This window comes from Pan paniscus, chromosome 20 (assembly GCF_029289425.2).
Source record: "Pan paniscus chromosome 20, NHGRI_mPanPan1-v2.0_pri, whole genome shotgun sequence".
Classification (NCBI taxonomy): domain Eukaryota; kingdom Metazoa; phylum Chordata; class Mammalia; order Primates; family Hominidae; genus Pan; species Pan paniscus.
In genome coordinates, this window is record NC_073269.2 from 24,575,505 (window position 1) to 24,596,707 (window position 21,203).

General features: G+C 43.1%; 1 protein-coding gene across 2 annotated transcripts in view; it reads right to left on the bottom strand.

Annotated features, from left to right (window-relative positions):
* The window catches only part of ZNF14 (zinc finger protein 14), a 42,070-nt gene extending 21,144 nt beyond the window's left edge, over positions 1 to 20,926 (bottom strand). Inside the window, exons 1-2 of one of the 2 annotated variants that reach the window (XM_024926772.4) lie at positions 18,714 to 20,926; positions 95 to 221 (exon numbers count right to left, since the gene is read on the bottom strand). In XM_024926772.4, the coding sequence (XP_024782540.2) occupies positions 95 to 221; positions 18,714 to 18,716 (130 nt within the window). In that variant the 5' untranslated portion in view covers positions 18,717 to 20,926. Of the gene's footprint in view, positions 1 to 94; positions 8,267 to 18,713 lie in introns of those variants that run through there. The other variant, XM_034945097.3, reaches the window with a different exon arrangement.
* Between the last annotated feature and the right edge of the window lie 277 nt (positions 20,927 to 21,203).

Consider the following 21,203-nt stretch of genomic DNA (forward strand, 5'->3'; position numbering starts at 1 on the left):
TCCACATTTCAAATCTTGGAACACAGCTGTTGAGCAAGAAACACTTGTTCTGTGTTCTATATTTAACTGAGGAAAGAAATGTTGATATCCTTACCTAGACAGACCAGGTTTTTGAAGGTCTCCTGCATCACATCTTCATAGAGCTTTTTCTGTGAAGAATCCAGCAAAGCCCACTCCTCCAGGGTGAAGTTCACGGCCACATCCTCAAAGGAGACTGAGTCCTGAAACATTCCACATATGTTTACAGAGGATGGGTAAGACTGGCAGTACTGGGGATCTATACTTGATTTGTAAGAAGTTCCCATACAATTCTGTGTTCTCCAAACATTTGGTGTATGACTCAGCTGTCAGAACTACGACTGTCCACACTGACTTCCTCATAAAATTCATGCTGTCATGAACACACAGAAATTACTTCTATTTTTCTCTTTTTCCTTTTTCTTTCTTTTTTTTTTTTTTTTGAGACAGAGTCTTGCTTTATTGCCCAGGCTGGAGTTCAGTGGTGCGATCTTGGCTCACTGCAACCTCTGCCTTTGGAGCTCAAATGATTCTCGTGCCCCAGCCTCCTAAGTAGCTGGGATTACAGGTGTGTACCATACCTATCTAATTTTTTGTATTTTTAGTAGAGACGGGGTTTCACCATGTTGGCCAGGCTGGTCTCGAACTCCTGAGTTCAGGCAATTTGCCCGCCTCGGCCTCCCAAAGTGCTAGGATTACAGGCGTGAGCCACTGTGCCTGGTCAATTACTTCTAAATTTTTACTGTGATCATCTGAAACCTTATTGTTCTCTAAAGGTGGACTCAAGCTCACACTGGAAAAGTAAGAGAAATGCTATACAAATGAAACAAATTTTAAGACCATTAATCCCTTGTGAGAAAAACTCATTTCCTACCTTATTACGTACCATATCACTCAGCATTTCATTACGCATGGAATCAATCTGGATAAGGTTTTAATAAATAAATACACCTTCAAGAACTGTAGGCTTTTCTTTTATTCCCATCAACAAACGAGAGGCCAGGAGGCCTGTGGAAAGCTAAATTGTCACAAGGAGCTGCTGGCCATGTCCTGAAGGACTCCAGGCCACTACTGCAGTGGAGTAATTAAGGAATCAGAGAGATTGAGGGGTTGAGGAGGAATTATTTAATTATTTAGGTGCACCGACCCAGTTGGATTAACATCCAAAGAACTGAGCCCCAAACAGAGTCAAGCTACCTTTTAACCATTTCGTGGGGTGGGGGGGAGATTTGTGCAGGGGGAAGTGTATTACAGAAGCGAGAAACAAAGACAGTTATTCAATTAAAACACGCATTACATTACTTCTTACTTTTCAAGGAACGACAACATGTTTTACGACTTGAGATTATCTGTTTAGTGACCTTGCAGCTGCACAGCTAGAGAAACAGTCTTCACAATGCCTGGGAAAGGGAGAGATAAGGCTCACTAGCTACAGAAAAACAGGCAGTCAATTTTTAAAGGACTTCAGATCTTTCTCTTCCTCAGGGGGAACTGGTTTTTCTTACATACAACTGAGTTTTTGCTTATACATTTTTAAAATTTCTTTTAATTCCTGTTCCACTATAAGTACTCAAATCCAGCTGGCTGAGTGAAAATATTCCTTTGCAGAAGTATTAATTTCAATTTGTTTGTGTAATATTTATCACAGGCTCAGTTCTTCCTTTTTCTCTCTCTCACATTTCATGGATCTAGGAGATTACTGGGAAGTTAGAGCTCAGGCCTGAGGAGGAACGTATGGCAACTTACACCTCTACAAAATTTGTATACCAGGAGAGGGTTTATTACACGTTTACTTGAGACTTTGGGAAGACTCGGGTAGGCTGGCTAGGGGTTTTCACTGAGGTTAGGGAGTGGGCTAGTGTGGGAGTTCAAGCATACAAGCAGGGGCTAATGTGGATTGAATGTCTCACCAGCACCAAATGAGGGTGACCCAGGCTTTCTTCCTACCACATCTGGATGTAGGGTACATAGTAGAAAAGGAGGAATGAGATTTTATTTTATTTATTTTATTTCATTTGTTTTGAGACCGAGTTTCGCTGTTGCCCAGGTTGGAGTGCTGTAGCGTGATCTCGGCTCACTGCAACGTTCGCCTCCCAGGTTCAAGCGATTCTTGTGCCTCAGCCTCCTGAATAGCTGGGATTACAGATGTGCACCACCACACCCGTCTAATTTTTGTGTTTTTAGTAGAGACAGGGTTTTGCCATGTTGGCCAGGCTGGGCTTGAACTCCTGGGCTCAAGCGATCTGCCTGCCTCCGCCTCCCAAAGTGCTGGGATTATAGGTGTGAGTCTCCATGCCTGGCAATAATGAGATTTTAAAGCTATCATCCATCAAACATCACAAAAAAATGAAGTCAGAGACTTCCAATTTCTGGTCTTACAAGTAAGGAACGTAGAAATTGTCAATCCCAGCCGTGCAAGTAAAAAATAAACATCAAATCAATTACCCTTCTTGGATCCATTAAAGAATTGAGGGTCATAAGGCAAAGTTTTCTCTCTAAAATTTGAGAGACGAATAGGAAAAGTAACAATTTTGTAATATTCCCAGAATATAATGTTCTTCTTAAGAAGACCTGTTCTCAAAAAATTCCATTTCAACAAAAGCCCAACCTACTATGATTTTACCAAAGCCTATGTGACCTGGGGGCAGGGACACAGAAGCATGTGTGAAGGTGAACCGTTTTTTGTCTTCCCAACGCCAATACAAGGTGTCTTTTCCAATGCCATCCTCCAAATCTCTGACATCGACTGTGCCCTAAAATTTAATTCAATTCTAAGTACCCAGAATTAGTCAGACTCCACAGGTTAAGGACTCAGTCCCACAAGACTGCCCCCATGTCAGATGCAAGCCACACGGTAGGGTGCCCAGGCCACCCATGCTTCTACATGCCAACTACAAATCTGGAGTTCCCACACCACCCTTTATAGTTCAGTAATTCACTAGGGCCTCCCTCAGAAGTCAGGAGAGTGATTTACTTAGCATCACCGGTTTAATTACAAAACATACAACTCAGGAACAGCCAAGTGGAAGAGGCCCATTGGTCGGTATGCAGAGGAGGTGGGATGTTTCCATGCATTCCCTGGGTGTGCCATCCTCACAGCACCTCAATATGTTCACCAACATGGAAGTTCTCAGAACCCCAATATTTATGAAGGTCCCAACACACAGATATGATTGATTAAATCATTACACACTAATGATTAATTCAATCTCCAGCTCCTCTTTTCTCTTGTGAGGCTGGGGGCTAGGGCTGAAAGTTCAAGGGCAGGTCTTTCTGGTCACCAATCCTAATCCTAAAGTCATCTAGGATCTCCTAAGAGTGCTGCTTTGCAAACAAGGAGGATCCTTTCACCCTTCTCACTTGTGAAATTCAAGGGATTTAGGAGCTCTGTGCTAGGAATCACACACAAAGACTAAGTATCTTTCTTATCATATCACAAAACATCACAGCTCGGGCACAGGCTCACTAAAAGACTGAGATCAAATCATAGGACTATAACATGTTTCCCTTCCACCTACACCTTACCACTATTGTCATTAGGGTTTCTGTTTAAAAACAGGTGACTGCAATGAAAGAATATTGCACTGTTTCTTTCTGCATGTTTCAGACTTTATTTAACAAGTGTCTAGAGAACCCCAAAGATGACAGGAGAGAGAAAAGCAAGGACACCAAAGGAAATTTTAACCTCTGACATCTACGGCTACTGAAAACAGTAAACAGAGACAAAACCCAGTAGGATAAACCTAAAACCTCACACTCAAGGCCTATTTACCTCAGTTTCTTTTTCCCAGTACATCTTGTCGAGTTTTCAACAAAAATTATACGAAATACAAAAAGGTTTTAAGAACAGAATTAGAAGACAGAGGTCAAGCACCAGAACCAGATTAGGTATAGAAGAGATGTTGGAATTGTCAGATCAGAAATTTAAACCAAATATGATTAATATACTAAGGGTTCTCATGGAAATGTTGAACAACATGAAAGAAAAAATAGACAATTTAAGCAGATATATAGAAATTCTAACGAAGAATCAAAAGGTAACGAAGGACATAAAATACACTGCAACAGAAATGAAGAACAGCCTTACAGGTTCATCAATACAGTGGAAATGTCTGAAGAGATGATGAGTGATCTTGAAGAACTGTCAGTATAACCCGTCAAACTGAAAAGGAGAAACAAGACATCAGAAGATCCAAAAACTGTCAGAAAATTACAAAAAGTGGAACATACACATAATAGTACTAACTAAAGACAAGAAAGAAACAGAAGAAATAACTGAAGCAATAATGACTGATAATTTCCCAAAATTAATGTTATACATGAAAGGACATATCCAGGAATGCCAAGCAACATAAATACCCCCAAATCCACACCTGGGTGTATCATATTCAAGGAGAAAATTAAAAGACAAAGAAAAACTTTCAAAGAAGTTACAGGGGGAACAAACAACATCTTTGTTATAAAAACATAAAAGAATTAAGTCAGACTCTTTTTTTTGAGACATTGTCACACTCTGTTGCCCAGGCTGGAGTGCAGTGGGACGATCCTGGCCCACTGCAACCTCCACTTCCTGGGTTCAAGCAATTCTCCTGCCTCAGCCTCCGAGTAGCTGAGATTACAGGTACGCACCACCATATCCAGCTAATTTTTTGTATTTTCAGTAGAGATGGGGTTTTGCCATGTTGGCCAGGTGGGTGTCAAACTCCTGGCCCCAAGTGATCTGCCCACCTTGACCTCCCAAAGGGCTGGGATTACAGATGTGAGCCACCAGGACCAGCCCAAGACTCTTTACAGAAAGTGAAAGCAAGAAGAGACTGGAGTGAAATGTTTAAAACATTGTAAGACAAAACCCCCAACCACATAGAATTCTGTATAGAGCAAGAATATCCCTCAAAATGGAAGAGAAATGAAAGCTTTATGAGATAAGAAAAGATAATCTGTCACTAGCGTACCTGCCTTGAAAGAACTGTTAGAAAAAATTCCCTACAAAAAAGAAAAACGATAAAGAAGGGTATTAGAGAAAAAATAAATACAAGTAAAATACAATCTCTTTTTTGTAATCTGACAGATGAGTTTGTCCAAAACACTAACAGGAACAATATATTTGGTAAGTCCAGCTTATGGATAAATGATACGTATGGTAGCAATGTTACAAAGGACAGGAAAGGAGGAATTGGGAATACTTTTTCATGAGGTACTTGCACAACCAGTGAGGTAGTACAGTGTTCTTTACAAGAGGACTTGGGTTACTTGTAAGCATGTACTACAAACTCAAAGACAATGAGTAAAACTTAAAAAACAACAAAAAACTATAATTGATGTGCTAAGTGGGGAGAAAAATGGCATCAAGTAAAATGCTTAATGAAAGCAGATAAGGTAGAAAAAGAATAGAAGATGGGAAAGGAAGAACAACAACAAATAGAAAAACATAAAAAGAAAAAGGGAGACATTAATACAACTAAATCAATAACATGTTAAACATCAATGGTCTAAATACAACAAATGGTGGACAGATACTGTCAATAATGGATCAAATATACGGTGTTGAAAAGAAACACATTTTAAATATACAGTTATAGATACATTAAAAATAAAGGAATGAAGAAAGATATGCCATGCTAACACTAAGAAAAAGAAAAGCAACACAGCTATGTTCATTTCAGACAAAGCTGACTTCACATCCTGGAAATCTCAGTGACACAGGGGCATTATGTAATAACAAAGTGATCAATTCACCAAGAAGACAAGGCAATCCTTAGTGTGTATGTGCATAAAAACAGAGTGGCAAAATAATGAGGCAAAACTGATGGAACGGCAGGGAGAACTGCATGGAGCCATGAAGTATAGCTGGAGACTTCAATACCTGTCTATCAGCAATAGCAGATCCAGCAGGCAGAAAATGAGGAAGGACATTGTTGAACTGAACAGTACCATCAAACAACTGGACTGAACTGAAAATCAAAACACTTAGACCAGCAATAGCAGGATATACATTCTTCTCAAGTTCACATGGAACATTCACCAAGGTAGCCCACATTCTGGAACATAAAACATATCTTTTTTTTTTTTTTTTTTGAGATGGAGTCTCGCTCTTGTTGCCCAGGCTGGAGTGCAATGACACAACCTCGGGTCACTGCAACCTCTGCTTCCTGGGTTCAAGTGATTCTCCTGCCTCAGCTTTCCGAGTAACTTAAATAACAGGTGCCTGCCACCATGCCTGGCTAATTTTTTTGTATTTTTAGTAGAGACGGGGTTTCGCCATGTTGGCCAGGCTGGTCTCAAGGTCCTGACCTCAAGTGATCTGTCCGCCTCGGCCTCCCAAAGTGCTGGGATTACAGGCATGAGCCACCATGCCCTGCCAGGAAATTGGGCAGCTCAATTTTCTAAGAGCTCCTAAAATAATTGGAAGCCCCTAAAATTAAAAATAATCAGGGAACTCATTTTACATCAAGGACTACACAAGTGACATCAGATCAATGAGATACACAATGGAATTTCCACCTACCCTATAATCCCACAGCAGCAAGATGTATATAGAAATTAACCAGGCTGCTAAAAAGAGAATTGAAAACCCTAGACAAAGTGAGCACATCCCAAGAAGGTCTTAACCCGGCATGTTTTAATTTAAATAAAAGAGAAAGCATTCATAAGAACAACCTCCTACTCTTACTTTATTTATTTATTTTTATTTACTTATTGATTTTTTTGAGACAGAGTCTTGCTCTGTCACTCAGGTTGGAGCACAGTGGCGCGATCTTGGCTCACTGCAACCTCCACCTCCCGGGTTCAAGTGATCCTCCTGCCTCAGTCTCTCAAGTAGCTGGGACTACAGGCACGCACCACCATGCCCGGCTAATTTTTGTATTTTTAGTAGAGACGGGGTTTCACCATGTTAGTCGGGCTGGTCTTGAACTCCTGACCTCATGATCTGCCCGCCTTGGCCTCCCAAAGTGCTAGGATTACAGGCATGAGCCACCACCCCCGGCCCTTCCTACTCTTACTTTAATCAACCAACCTTAATAGTCACAAAGGATAAGGAAGACAATGATACAAAGATTATACCTTACAAGGGGAGCATTTGACTAAATGCCAACTCTATCTCCCAGCAGGACATCTTGGCCCATGGATATGAAAATACTTATTGACTACAGGTAAAAGAGGAGACTTAGAATTATGCAAAATCTCCAACTTTTCTCCAAATTCTCACTAGACCTAGATTTGTTACACCTTTTACAACAGTGGCACTACACTGTTTTCTTCAAGTCACTGATTGCATCAATATTTCCATAAGAGTAATTGAAGGTGTACTACAATCCAGTTTTACTTGCCACTCACCTCATATTTTTAACTTCAACATCACCTGTAGCCATCACTGGAATAACTCGTTTACTTGCTTAAGAACAACAACCTGGGCTTGGTGCGGTGGCTCATGCCTGTAATCCTAGCACTTTGGGAGGCCGAGGTGGGTGGATCACCTGAGGTCAGGAGTTCAAGACCAGCCTGATCAACATGGTGAAACCTTGTCTCTACTAAAAAATACAAAAATTAGCCAGGTATGGTGGCAGCCACCTGTAATCCCACCTACTAGGGAGGTAGAGGCAGGAGAATTGCTTGAACCCAGGAGGCAGAGTATGCAGTGAGCCAACATTGCGCCATTGCACTCCAGCCTGGGTGACAGAGCAAGACTCAGTCTCAAAAAAAAAAAAAACAACCTGGCTACAAATTTGGGTAGCTTCTCAGTTGGTCTTACTGCCTTTCTTATTCACCTCTGCTAGTCATCAGAGTGACTTTACTGTCTTGTTATTACTTAAATTCCAACCACATAAACCAGGGTAACACAAGCATACACACCACTGCAGACAAATGACAAATTACACCATCTGCTTGCCAAGCACAGTATCTGATTAAGAATTTGCAGACTGACAGCAACAGTGCACTCCCAGCATGGAGACTTAGTTTCTCCAAGATCACCTTTAGCCTTTCTAAGATCTCCTATGTCTCACCTTATTCTACATATGGCTAGCCAGTTTTCCCAACACCATTTATTAAACGGGGAATCCTTTCCCCATTTCTTGTTTTTGTCAGGTTTGTCAAAGATCAGACGGTTGTAGATGTGTGGTATTATTTCTGAGGGCTCCGTTCTGTTCCACTGGTCTATATCTCTGTTTTGGTACAAGTACCATGCTGTTTTGGTTACTGTAGCCTTGTAGTATAGTTTGAAGTCAGGTAGCGTGATGCCTCCAGCTTTGTTCTTTTGGCTTAGGATTGTCTTTGCTATATGGGCTCTTTTTTGGTTCCATATGAACTTTAAAGTAGTTTTTTCCAATTCTGTGAAGAAAGTCATTGGTAGCTTGATGGGGATGGCATTGAATCTATAAATTACCTTCGGCAGTATGGCCATTTTCACTATATTGATTCTTCCTATCCATGAGCATGGAATGTTCTTCCATTTGTTTGTGTCCCCTTTTATTTCATTGAGCAGTGGTTTGTAGTTCTCCTTGAATAGTTCTCCTTGAAGAGGTCCTTCACATCCCTTGTAAGTTGGATTCCTAGGTATTTTATTCTCTTTGTAGCAATTGTGAATGGGAGTTCACTCATGATTTGGCTCTTTTTTGCCTGATATTGGTATATAGGAATGCTTGTGATTTTTGTACATTGATTTTGTATCCTGAGACTTTGCTGAAGTTGCTTATCAGCTTAAGGAGATTTTGGGCTGAGACGATGGGTTTTCTAAACATACAATCTGCAAACAGGGACAATTTGACTTCCTCTTTTCCTAATTGAATACCCTTTATTTCTTTCTCCTGCCTGATTGCCCTGGCCAGAACTTCCAACACTATATTGAATAGGAGTGGTGAGAGAGGGCATCCCTGTCTTGTGCCAGTTTTCAAAGGGAATGCTTCCAGTTTATGCCCATTCAGTATGATATTGGCTGTGGGTTTGTCATAGATAGCTCTTATTATTTTGAGATACATCCAATCAATACCTAGTTTATTGGGAGTTTTTAGCATGAAGGAAGGGCTGTTGAATTTTGTTGAAGGCCTTTTCTGCATCTATTGAGATAATCATGTGGTTTTTGTCTTTGGTTCTGTTTATATGATGGATTACATTTATTGATTTGTGTATGTTGAACCAGCCTTGCATCCCAGGGATGAAGCCAACTTGATCATGGTGGATAAGCTTTTTGATGTGCTGCTGGATTCAGTTTGCCAGTATTTTATTTAGGATGTTTGATTCAATATTCGTCAGGAATATTGGTCTAAAATTCTCTTTTTTTGTTGTGTTTCTGCCAGGCTTTGGTATCAGGATGATGCTGGCCTCATAAAATGAGTTAGGGAGGATTCCCTCTTTTTCTATTAATTGGAATAGTTTCAGAAGGAATGGTGCCAGCTACTCTTTGTACCTCTGGTAGAATCTGGCTGTGAATCCATCTGGTCCTGGACTCTTTTTGGTTGGTACGCTATTAACTGTTGCTTCAATTTCAGAGCCTGTTATTGGTCTATTCAGGGATTCAAGTTCTTCCTGGTTTAGTCTTGGGAGGGTGTATGTCCAGGAATTTATCCATTTCTTCTAGATTTTCTAGTTTATTTGCATAGAGGTGTTTATACTATTCTCTGATGGTAGTTTGTATTTCTGTGGGATCAGTGGTGATATCCCCTTTATCATTTTTTATTGCATCTATTTGATTCTTCTCTCTTTTATTCTTTATTAGTCTTGCTAGCAGTCTATCAATTTTGTTGATCTTTTCGAAAAACCAGCTCCTGGATTCATTGATTTTTTGAAGAGTTTTTTGTGTCTCTATCTCCTTCAGTTCTGCTCTGATCTTAGTTATTTCTTGCTTTCTGTTAGCTTTTGAATGTGTTTGCTCTTGCTTCTCTAGTTCTTTTAATTGTGACGTTAGGGTGTCAATTTTAGATCTTTCCTGCTTTCTCTTGTGGGCATTTAGTACTATAAATTTCCCTCTACACACTGCTTTAAATGTGTCCCAGAGATTCTGGTATGTTGTGTCTTTGTTCTCACTGGTTTCAAAGAACATGTTTATTTCTGCCTTCATTTCGTTATGTACCCAGTAGTCATTCAGGAGCAGGTTGTTCAGTTTCGATGCAGTTGAGTGGTTTTGAGTTAGTTTCTTAATCCTGAGTTCTAGTTTGATTGCACTGTGGTCTGAGAGACAGTTGGTTATAATTTCTGTTCTTTTACATTTGCTGAGGAGTGCTTTACTTCCAACTATGTGGTCAATTTTGGAATAAGTGCAATGTGATGCTGAGAAGAATGTACATTCTGTTGATTTGGGGTGGAGAGTTCTGTAGATGTCTATTAGGTCTGCTTGGTGCAGAGCTGAGTTCAATTCCTAGATATCTTGTTAACTTTCTGTCTTGTTGATCTGTCTAATGTTGACAGTGGGGTGTTAAAGTCTCCCATTATTATTGTGTGGGAGTCTAAGTCTCTTTGTAGGTCTCTAAGGGCTTGCTTTATGAATCTGGGTGCTCCTGTATTGGGTGCATATATATTTAGGATAGTTAGCTCTTCTTGTTGAATTGAAGGCCATTATGTAATGGCCTTCTTTGTCTCTTTTGATCTTTGTTGGTTTAAAGTCTGTTTTATCAGAGACTAGGATTGCAACCCCTAATTTTTTTTTGTTTTCCATTTGGTTGGTAGATCTTCCTTTATCCCTTTATCTTGAGCCTATGTGTGTCTCTGCACGTGAGATGGGTCTCCTGAATACAGCACACTGATGGGTGTTGACTCTTTATCCAATTTGCCAGTCTGTGTCTTTTAATTGGAGCATTTACCCCATTTACATTTAAGGTTAATATTGTTACGTGTGAATTTGATCCTGTCATTATGATGTTAGCTAGTTATTTTGCTTGCTAGTTGATGCAGTTTCTTCCTAGCATCAACGGTCTTTACAATTTGGCATGTTTTTGCAGTGGCTGGTACCAGTTGTTCCCTTCCATGTTTAGTACTTCCCTCAGGAGCTCTTCAGGGCAGGCCTGGTGGTGACAAAATCTCTCAGCATTTGTTTGTTTGTAAAGGATTTTATTTGTCCTTCACTTATGAAGCTTAGTTTGGCTGGATATGAAATTCTGGGTTGAAAATTCTTTTCTTTAAGAATGTTGAATATTGGCCCCCACTCTCTTCTGGCTTGTAGTTTCTGCCGAGAGATTTGCTGTTAGTCTGATGGGCTTCCCTTTGTGGGGAAAAGACCTTTCTCTCTGGCTGCCCTTAACATTTTCCCCTTCATTTCAACTTTGGTGAATCTGACAATTATGTATCTTGGAGTTGCTCTTCTCGAGGAGTATCTTTGTGGCATTCTCTGTATTTCCTGAATTTGAATGTTGGCCTGCCTTGCTAGGTTGGGGAAGTTCTCCTGGATAATATCCTGAAGAGTGTTTTCCAACTTGGTTCCATTCTCCCCGTCACTTTCAGGTATACCAATCAGACGTAGATTTGTATTTTCACATAGTCCCAAATTTCTTGGAGGCTTTGTTAATTTCTTTTTACTCTTTTTTTCTCTAAAGTTCTCTTCTCACTTCATTTCATTCATTTGATCTTCAATCACTGATACCCTTTCTTCCACTTGATGAAATCAGCTACTGAAGCTTGTGCATGCATCAAGTAGTTCTCATGCCATGGTTTTCAGCTCCATCAGGTCATTTAAGGTCTTCTCCACACTGTTTATTCTAGTTAGCCATTCGTCTAATCTTTTTTCAAGGTTTTTAGCTTCTTTGCGATGGGTCTGAACATCCTCCTTTAGCTCAGAGAAGTTTGTTATTACCAGTCATCTGAAGCCTTCTTCTCTCAACTCATCAAAGTAATTCTCTCCGTCCAGCTTTGTTCCATTGCTGGCGAAGAGCTGCATTCCTTTGGAGGAGAAGAGGTGCTCTGATTTTTAGAATTTTCAGCTTTTCTGTTCTGGTTTCTTCCCATCTTTGTGGTTTTATCTACCTCTGGTCTTTGATGATGGTGACGTACAAATGGGGTTTTGGTGTGGATGTCCTTTCTGTTTGTTAGTTTTCCTCCTAACAGTCAGGACCCTCAGCTGCAGGTTGGTTGGAGTTTGCTGGAGGTCCACTCCAGACCGTTTGCCTGGATATCACCAGCGGAGGCTGCAGAACAGCAAATATTGCAGAACGGCAAATGTTGCTGCCTGATCCTTCCTCTTGAAGCTTCGTCTCAGAGGGGCACCCGGCTGTATGAGGTGTCAGTTGGCCCCTATTGGGAGGTGTCTCCCAGTTAGGCTACTCAGGGGTCAGGGACCCATTTGAGGAGGCAGTCTGTCCATTCTCAGATCTCAAAATCCATGCTGGGAGAACCACTACTCTCTTCAAAGCTGTCAGACAGGGACATTTAAGTCTGCAGAAGTTTCTGCTGCCTTTTGTTCAGCTATGCCCTGCCCCCAGAGGTGGAGTCTACAGAGGCAGGCAGGCCTCCTTGAGCTGTGGTGAGCTCCACCCAGTTCGAACTTCCCAGCCGCTTTGTTTACCTACTCAAGCCTCAGCAATGACGGACGCCCCTTCCCCAGCCTTGCTGCCGACTTGCAGTTTGATCTCAGACTGCTGTGCTAGCAGTGAGAGAGGCTCTGTGGGTGTGGGACCCTCTGAGCCAGGCACGGGATATAATCTCCTGGTGTGTCATTTGCTAAGACTGTTGGAAAAGTGCAGTATTAGGGTGGAAGTGTCCCGATTTTCCAGATACCATCTTTCACGGCTTCCCTTGACTAGGAAAGGGAATTCCCCGACCCCTTGCACTTCCCAAGTGAGGCAATGCCCCGCCCTGCTCCGTGGGCTGCACCCACTGTCCGCCAAGCCCCAGTGAGATGAACCTGGTACCTCAGTTGGAAATGCAGAAATCACCCATCTTCTGCATTGCTCATGCAGGGAGCTGTAGACTGGAGCTGTTCCTATTTGGCCATCTTGGAACCTCAAGGCCGAGTACTGTTATATCTTAGTTGTTACAGTGTTATGTTTAATCAGATACATATTACATATCCAATAATTAATATAAAACATAGGATTGACACAAATAGACTAAAATAGTTAATTTTTTTCTTTTTTTGTAGTGATGGGGTCTCCCTATGTTGCTGGTCTCAAGTCATCCTCCCGCCTTGACCTTCCGAAGTGCTGGGATTATAGGTGTGAGGCAATGCACGCAGCCTAAAATATTTTAGAATATAAAAGGGATATAACAGATACAACTACTACTACTACTACTTCTGTTGCTACCACTCCTACTAAAGCCACCGTAAAAATTCCTGAGCCTCGAATACATAGATATCCAACAATGCCAACTCATACCTAAAATCACACGATTACCAGAACACACTCCACATGTACTTGATGAAAATATATTCTTTTTTGAACAACTGCCAGAAAAATCAAGGGACTAATAATATGTAGTCTCAGACCATTTGAAATGAATGCCTAAAGAGTTTCTACACACACATCCAATCAATGCATCTTTATAGACGCTTGGCATGTATTCCCAAACACCCCTTAGAAGACCACATAAATGCAACTCAACCAACGTATGTAGCTATAATCAAGCATTCAATAACATCTCAAACCAATGGACAGCACACATAATAATAGAAAAATGCTACCAGAAACAGACATGCCAATCCAAACAGATCATTACCCAGCCTGGCCATCATGGTGAAACTCCGTCTCTACTAAAAATACAAAAATTAGCTGGCATGGTGGCTCATGCCTATAATCCCAGCCACTCGGGAGGCTGAGGCAGGAGAATCGCTTGAACCCGGGATGTGGAGGTTGCAGTGAGCCAAGATCGCACCATTGCACTCCAGCCTGGGCAACACAGTGAGACTCTTGTCTCAAACAAAACAAAACAAAAAAACACAACAACAAAACAAAACAGATCATTAGATAAAAGCAATCTGTCAGACCAAACACCAATCCCAGTACCACAGTCAAACCATATACTGGGGCCAGGCGCAGAGGCTCATGCCTGTAATCCCAGCACTTTGAGAGGCTGTGGTGGGTGGATCACAAGGTCAGGAGTTCAAGACCAGCCTGGCCAACATGGTGAAATCCCGACTCTAATAAAAATACAAAAAGTAGCCAGGCATGGTGGCGGGCACCTGTAATCCCAGCTACTCAGGAGGCTGAGGCAGGAGAATCACTTGAAACTGGAAGGCAGAGGTTGCAGTGAGCCAAGATCGAGCCACTGCACTCCAGACTGTGCGAAAGTACGAAACTCCGTCTCAAAAAAAAAACAAAAAACATACACTGGAAGAACTAACATGACAAGCTTAAATATGATATATACTCCTACGAGTCATTTGTTGATACTTGATGTAAATTCTGGTACCACCCCGAACTCAAAGGAAGTAAAGATTATGATTACAAAGCAGATCTAAAAGATGGTACAACACCAGACACAGCTATCACACCAATCATTCATATTACATATACCCAACTTTCAGACCTCCATGGGAAAAAATACCAATGCCACTGGGATACCCATTGGACTGTGATATATAATAGAAGAGGATAAGACATACTATAATGATTCTCTAACTTTCCACTTTTGAGAAATTTTGCCTTCCAACCTTGTTATAATTATGCCAAAAGTCAAACTTATTTGACAGAACCACAATTCTTTGACAGAACTAAAAAAATCCTCATAGTAGAATTAGATTGGAAACAAAGATTACACCCAGTAATCTTTTCCCCCCCACAAGACGGAGTCTTGCTCTGTTGCCCAGGCTGGAGTACAGTGGCGTGATCTCAGCTCGCCGCAACCTCCGCCTCCCAGGTTCAAGCGATTCTCCTGCCTCAGCCTCCCAAGTAGCTGGGATTAAAGGCACCCACCACCACACCCAGCTAATTTTTGTATTTTTTAGTAGAGACAGTGTTTTACCACGTTGGCCAGGCTGGTCTGGAACTCCTAACCTCGTGATCCACCCATCTTGGCCTCCCAAAGTGCTGGGATTACAGGTGTGAGCCATTGTGCCTGGCCCACCCAATAATCTTAACTGATCCTCATCACTTTACACACACAACTTTTTCTTTTTTTTTTTTTGAGGCAGTCTTCCTCTGTCATCCAGGCTGGAGTGCAATGGCGCAATCTCAGCTTGCTGCAACCTCAGCCTCCTGGGTTCAAGCAATTCTCCTGCCTCAGCCTCCCGAGTAGCTGGAATTACAGGCACCAGCCCCCACATCCAGCTCATTTTTTGTATTTTCAGGAGAGACAAAGTTTCACCACGTTGGCCAGGCTGGTCTCGAACTCCTGACTCAGGTGATTCACTCATCTCAGTTTCTCAAAGTGCTGGGACTACAGGCATGAGCCACCACACCTGGGCCTACACACACGACTTCTGAAACACATGCTAAAACAACAGAAGATTATGTAGACAGAGTTGTCCTAAATATACTTGTTTTCAAGGGTACCAATTAAACACCACAACTGAGAAACTTATATAAAAAAATGTACAGAATCACCCAATGAGACACATATTTTAAGGGATGACCAACATTAATATGCTTCCACCTTAACATATATTAGAGCTGTATTTCATCATCCTACAGGTGAAAAACCTTACCCTCACCCATTTTTCAATATAATTTACTAAAATGGCTACATATACCTAGACCAATAAGCTTTACAAATCAAACTGAATGAACAGACACAGCACCATTCAGAATCTGACATAATTCAACACATACTAAATTCACATTCGTGGCAAACTTGGCTACAATATATGCAAACTACCTTTATTTATTTAGTTAGTTTTTTTTGAGACAGAGTCTCAAGGCTGGAGTGCAGTGGCATTAGCTCACTGCAACCTCTGCCTCCTGGGTTCAAGCAATTCTAATTCTCCTGCCTCAACCTCCTGAGTAGCTGAGATTACGGGTGTGTGCCACCAGGCTCGGCTAATTTTTTTTGGTATTTTTAGTAGAGATGGATTTCACTATGTTGGTCAGGGTGGTCTTGAACTCCTTACCTCAGGTGATCCGCCCGCCTCGGCCTCCCAAAGTGCTGGGATTACAGGCGTGACCCACCGTGCCCAGCCCGCAGTTTTATATAAGGGCAGGGTTTGATTTTAAACACAAACTTAACTCCCACATGTCAACTACCACTTTCATACTCTCCTCCATCTCACAGACAATGAAATACAATCAATGATGACTCATATAAATGACCTCACAGAATATCAAAAGGTGTTTAATTACAGTATCAATTACAAGGTAGGCATCTTAAAAACCAATCTATTTACATTAATAAACTTGACGGTGAAAGACTGACTGCAAACCCAACGTACTAAGCGAAGTACTTTACTAACTCAGACTTGGAATAACATAAGAAATCCAATACAGGCCGGGCGCGGTGGCTCATGCCTGTAATCCCAGCACTTTGGGAAGCTGAGGCGGGTGGATCACCTGAGGTTGGGAGTTCGAGACCAGCTTGACTAACATGGAGAAACCCTGTCTCTACTAAAAATACAAAATTAGCTGGGCGTGGTGGCGCATGCCTGTAATCCCAGCTACTAGGGAGGCTGAGGAAGGAGAATCGCTTGAACCTGGAAGGCGGAGGTTGCGATGAGCCAAGATCACCCCATTGCACTCCAGCCTGGGCAACAAGAGTGAAACTCCATCTCAAAAAAAGAAAGAAAATATAAAAAAAGAAACCCAATACAATCAGGAAAAGTATTTACAAAACACTGGCATAAAGCAGCTGTAGTTCAACTGGATACATCCAAACCATCAGGATGTGAAGATTCAAGGTAACGTATATTAAGCCTACTTGAATTAAGATGAGGAGACTCACAACTAGCTTTTGACCCAAGTACACAGACAGATAAAAGATATAATCTACAAATAACCACCTTAGAAAAACCATTATTTATTATTTTATACAAAAATAATTAGTATTCCAATTCTGAAAAACTATATACTACACCTTTCAGGATAGGGTACCCAAACTAGATATGGTACCCAAACTGACATATCAGCATCAAAAGAATACCCACAATCAGCCAGGCGCGGTGGCTCATGCCTGTAATCCCAGCACTTTGGGAGGTTGAGGCAGGCAGACCACCTGAGGTCAGGAGTTCAAGACCAGCCTGGCCAACATGGTGAAACCCCATCTCTGCTAAAAAATAAAAGAATTAGCCGGGCGTGGTGGTGGGTGCCTGTAATCCCAGCTATGCAGGAGGCTGAAGCAGGAGAACTGCTTGAACCAGGGAGGCAGAGGTTGCAGTGAGCTGTGATCATGCCGTTGCACTCCAGCCTGGGCGACAGAGTGAGATTCCATCTCAAAAAAAAGAAAAAAAAAAAAAAAAAAAACTACCCACAATGACTCTAGACTTAGGAACCTTCCACTGGTTAATTGCTCAGAGAAAAACACACTGACCTATTACAACCACACGAGGAAAGAAAAAATCACAACATACACTTACAATCAGAATGTATCAAATTGGTGTGTGTCATAAACATCACTCTCACAAACACCTCAAAGCTTACCACTTAGCCGGGCGCGGTGGCTCACGCCTGTAATCCCAGCACTTTGGGAGGCCAAGGCGGGCAGATCACAAGGTCAGGAGATCGAGACCATCCTGGCTAACACGGTGAAACCCCGTCTCTACTAAAAATACAAAAAATTAGCTGGGCGTGGTGGCGGGCGCCTGTAGTCCCAGCTACTGGGAAGGCTGAGGCAGAATGGCTTGAACCTGGGAGGCGGAGCTTGCAGTGAGCTGGAGATCGCGCCACTGCACTCCATCCCGGGCGACAGAGCGAGACTCCGTCACAAAAAAAAAAAAAAAAAAAAAAAAAAAAAAAAAAAAAAAAAAAAAAAATGCTTACCACTTATATATGGAACAAATGACATACAGAGATTTTGCATCATCATGGCACTCCAACACAGGCGAAATCTCTTGGGTAGAAACCACACAGATAAACACACACAAACAAGAAAATTTAAAAGAACCTGAACAAGCTCACAATAAATTCCATCCAGAAACCAAAGAAACTAAAAATCGCACACATTCACGCAAGGGAACAAAATTACCCAGAGCGAAGGGAAACTGGAATTAAGGGTGGCTAGAATTAATATTTGATCAAGGAGTCCAAAGGGAAGAAACACAAACTTTCTGATCAGTTAAGATAAGGAGTCCCCTTCCCCGCAGTTCGAAAAGAAAGCCCACATTCAGAAGGTCAAAAACACCCCCAGGCTTGAGTGCTGGGAGCACTAGAGGGGGTCAGTCCCTGGTGATGAGGGCAGGGGCGTTTGAACAGCCACAGGAACCTGACCCCGGCAGCAAGGACCTAGCCAGGCTTCGGTTCTCACAAGTGAGGAAACGCACCCGTGGATTCATCGTAAGGTTTCCAACCAAGTGGATTCTTAAACGCACAAACCCCACAGACCGAGATGGGATCTCCCCAGGACCCTCCCGCTGTCACCGAACAATCCGGGGAGACGCGGGGCTGCGGGCGCAGAGCTGCCCATAGAGGGCTCCAGGGCCGGGGGCCGAGGTCGCCCCGCGGGGACGGGACAGGACGCTGGGGCTCCCGGCTGCGGGTCCAGCTCCCACAGAGAGGACCGAGGGCCGAACTGCGCCCGCGGTGGCCCCCGGGTCTGCAAACCCCGGAGTTGACTGCAAGGAGGTCCCCGGCCTCGGCCACAGACAGTTCCAACCAGAAACCTCCCCTCGGACACTGGCCCCGCACACTCACCATTTCCCAGCGTCCGGGAAGTCACGGTGTCCTCCCTACGGATCTGTCAGTACCTGCAGGTCACGGCGCGACAAAGGATGCGCTAGAGCCACCTTCGGCCTTCAGGAGCAGGTGAAACGCAATCTTCCCATGGGCCAGGAATGGCGACGTCCGCACTGCGCAGGCCCAGCGTGGCGCCGCTCACATCTTTTCAGCTGAGGTCCTGATTGGACAGATCCAATGGCCCCGCCTCTTTATCACTGAGTGACAGCGGAGCAGGAAGGGGCGTGGTTGAGCTGGCCTGGCTTCAGTCCGGCTTGTCCCCGCCAGGACGTTTGCGTTTAAACCGAATGTGTTCTTTGCCTCCCATCCATTTTAAGTGTTCTCTTCAGTACTGTTAAATACATTCACATTGTGAAGCCAATTTCCAGAATTGTTTTCATCTTGCAACACTGAAATCTGTCTCGTTGCACAACTCCCCGTGCACCTCTTCCCTCAGGGTCTTTGGCAACCTCCATTCCATTGTCTGAGTTCGTGAATTTGACTGTGGGAATCTCATGTAAATGGCGTCATAAAGTATTTGTCCTTTTCTGACGTGCTTATTTCACTTAGCATAATGTCCTCGAGCTTCACCTTGTAGTATGTGTTAGGATTTATTTCTTCTTTTTTTTTTTTTTGAGACGGAGTCTCGCTCTGTCGCCCAGGCTGGAGTGCAGTGGCGCATCTCGGCTCACTGCAAGCTCCGCCTCCCGGGTTCACGCCATTCTCCTGCCTCAGCCTCACGAGTAGCTGGGAATACAGGCGCCCGCCACCACGCCCGGCTAATTTTTTGTATTTTTTTAGTAGAGACGGGGTTTCCCTGTGTTAGTCAGGATGGTCCCGATCTCCTGACCTCGTGATCTGCCCGCCTCGGCCTCCCAAAGCGTTGGGATTACAGGCGTGAGCCACCGTGCCCGGCCTCTTCTTCTTCTTCTTCTTTTTTTTTTAAGAGACAGGGTTTTGCTCTGTAGCCCAGGCTGAAGTGCAATGGTGTGATCATTGCTCACTGCAGGCTTCAACTCCTGGATTCAAGCAAGCCTCCAACCTGAGCCTCCTAAGTATCTGGGACTACAGGCACGCACTACCAGGCCTGGCTAATTGTTTTAATTTTAACTTTAATTTTTTGTAGAGATGTGTGTCTCCTTCTGTTGCCCAGGCTGGTCTCGAACTCCTAGGTTCAAGCAATCCTCCTGCCTCGACCTCTCAAAGTGCTGGGATTACAGGTGTGAGCCACTGCCACCGGCCAATTTACTTCTTTTTTTTTCCTTTGGAGATGGAGTCTCGCTCTCGTTGCCCAGGCTGGAGTGCAGTGGCGCTCAGCCACCGCAACCTCTGCCTCCCAGGTTCAAGTGATTCTCCTGACTCAGCTTCCTGAGTAGCCAGGATTACAGGCGCCCACCACTACTCCCGGCTGATTTTTGTATTGTAGTAGAGATAGAGTTTCACCATGTTGGCCAGGCTGGTCTCGAACGCCTGACCTCAGGTGATCTGCCCTCTTTGGCCTCCCAAAGTGCTGGGGGTGTGAGCCACCTCGCCTGTCCCCAATTTACTTCTTTTTAATGCTTTATTTAAACATTTTTTAAAGAGTTCCTAAATCAGCCAGTTCCTAAATCTACATACAATAGAATAGAATTGTATTCTATTGTATGTAGATATCAAATTTCTGGATTTTTCTGGATCTATGTATCTTTCTTTTTTTTTTTTTTTTGAGACAGTCTTGCTCTGTTGCTCAGACTGGAGTGCAATGGCGTGATCTCGGCTCACTGCACTCCACCTCCTGGGCTCAAGCAATCCTTGTGCCTCAGCCTCCTGAGTAGCTGGGGTTACAGGCATGTGCCACTATGCCCAGCTAATTTTTGTAATTTTAGCAGAGATGGGGTTTCGCCATGTTGCCCAGGCTGGTCTCAAACTCCTGGGGTCAAGAGATCTGCCCACCTTGGCCTCCCAAAGTGCTGGGATTACCGCATGAGCCACCTCGCCCGGCCTTATTTATCCTTTCATGGACACCTAGGTTGCTTCTACCTTTGGCTATGGTAAATAATATGCCTATGAACATGCGTGAACAAATATGTGGGTTGCTGCTTTCAGTTTTTTAGGGTATGCTCAGAAGCAGACTTCCTGGATCATATGATTACTTTGTATTTATTATTTATTTAAGGAATGGCCATACTCTTTTTCCTAGCAGCCATAGCATTTTCCATTCCCACCAACAGTGCACAAGGATCCCAAAAGGTGTTCTCACTTTTTTGGTGGTGTCCTTTGAAATACAAAAGTTATCAATTTTGCTGGGCATGGTGGTTCACGCTCGTAATCCCAGTACTTTGGGAGGCTGAGGCACGAGGATCGCTTGAGGCCAGAAGTTTGAGACCAGCCCAGGCCAACATTCCAAGACCCTGTCTCTACAAAAAATAAAACAATTAGTTGAGTGTGGTGGTGCACACCTGTAGTCCCAGCTACTCAGGAGGCAGAGGC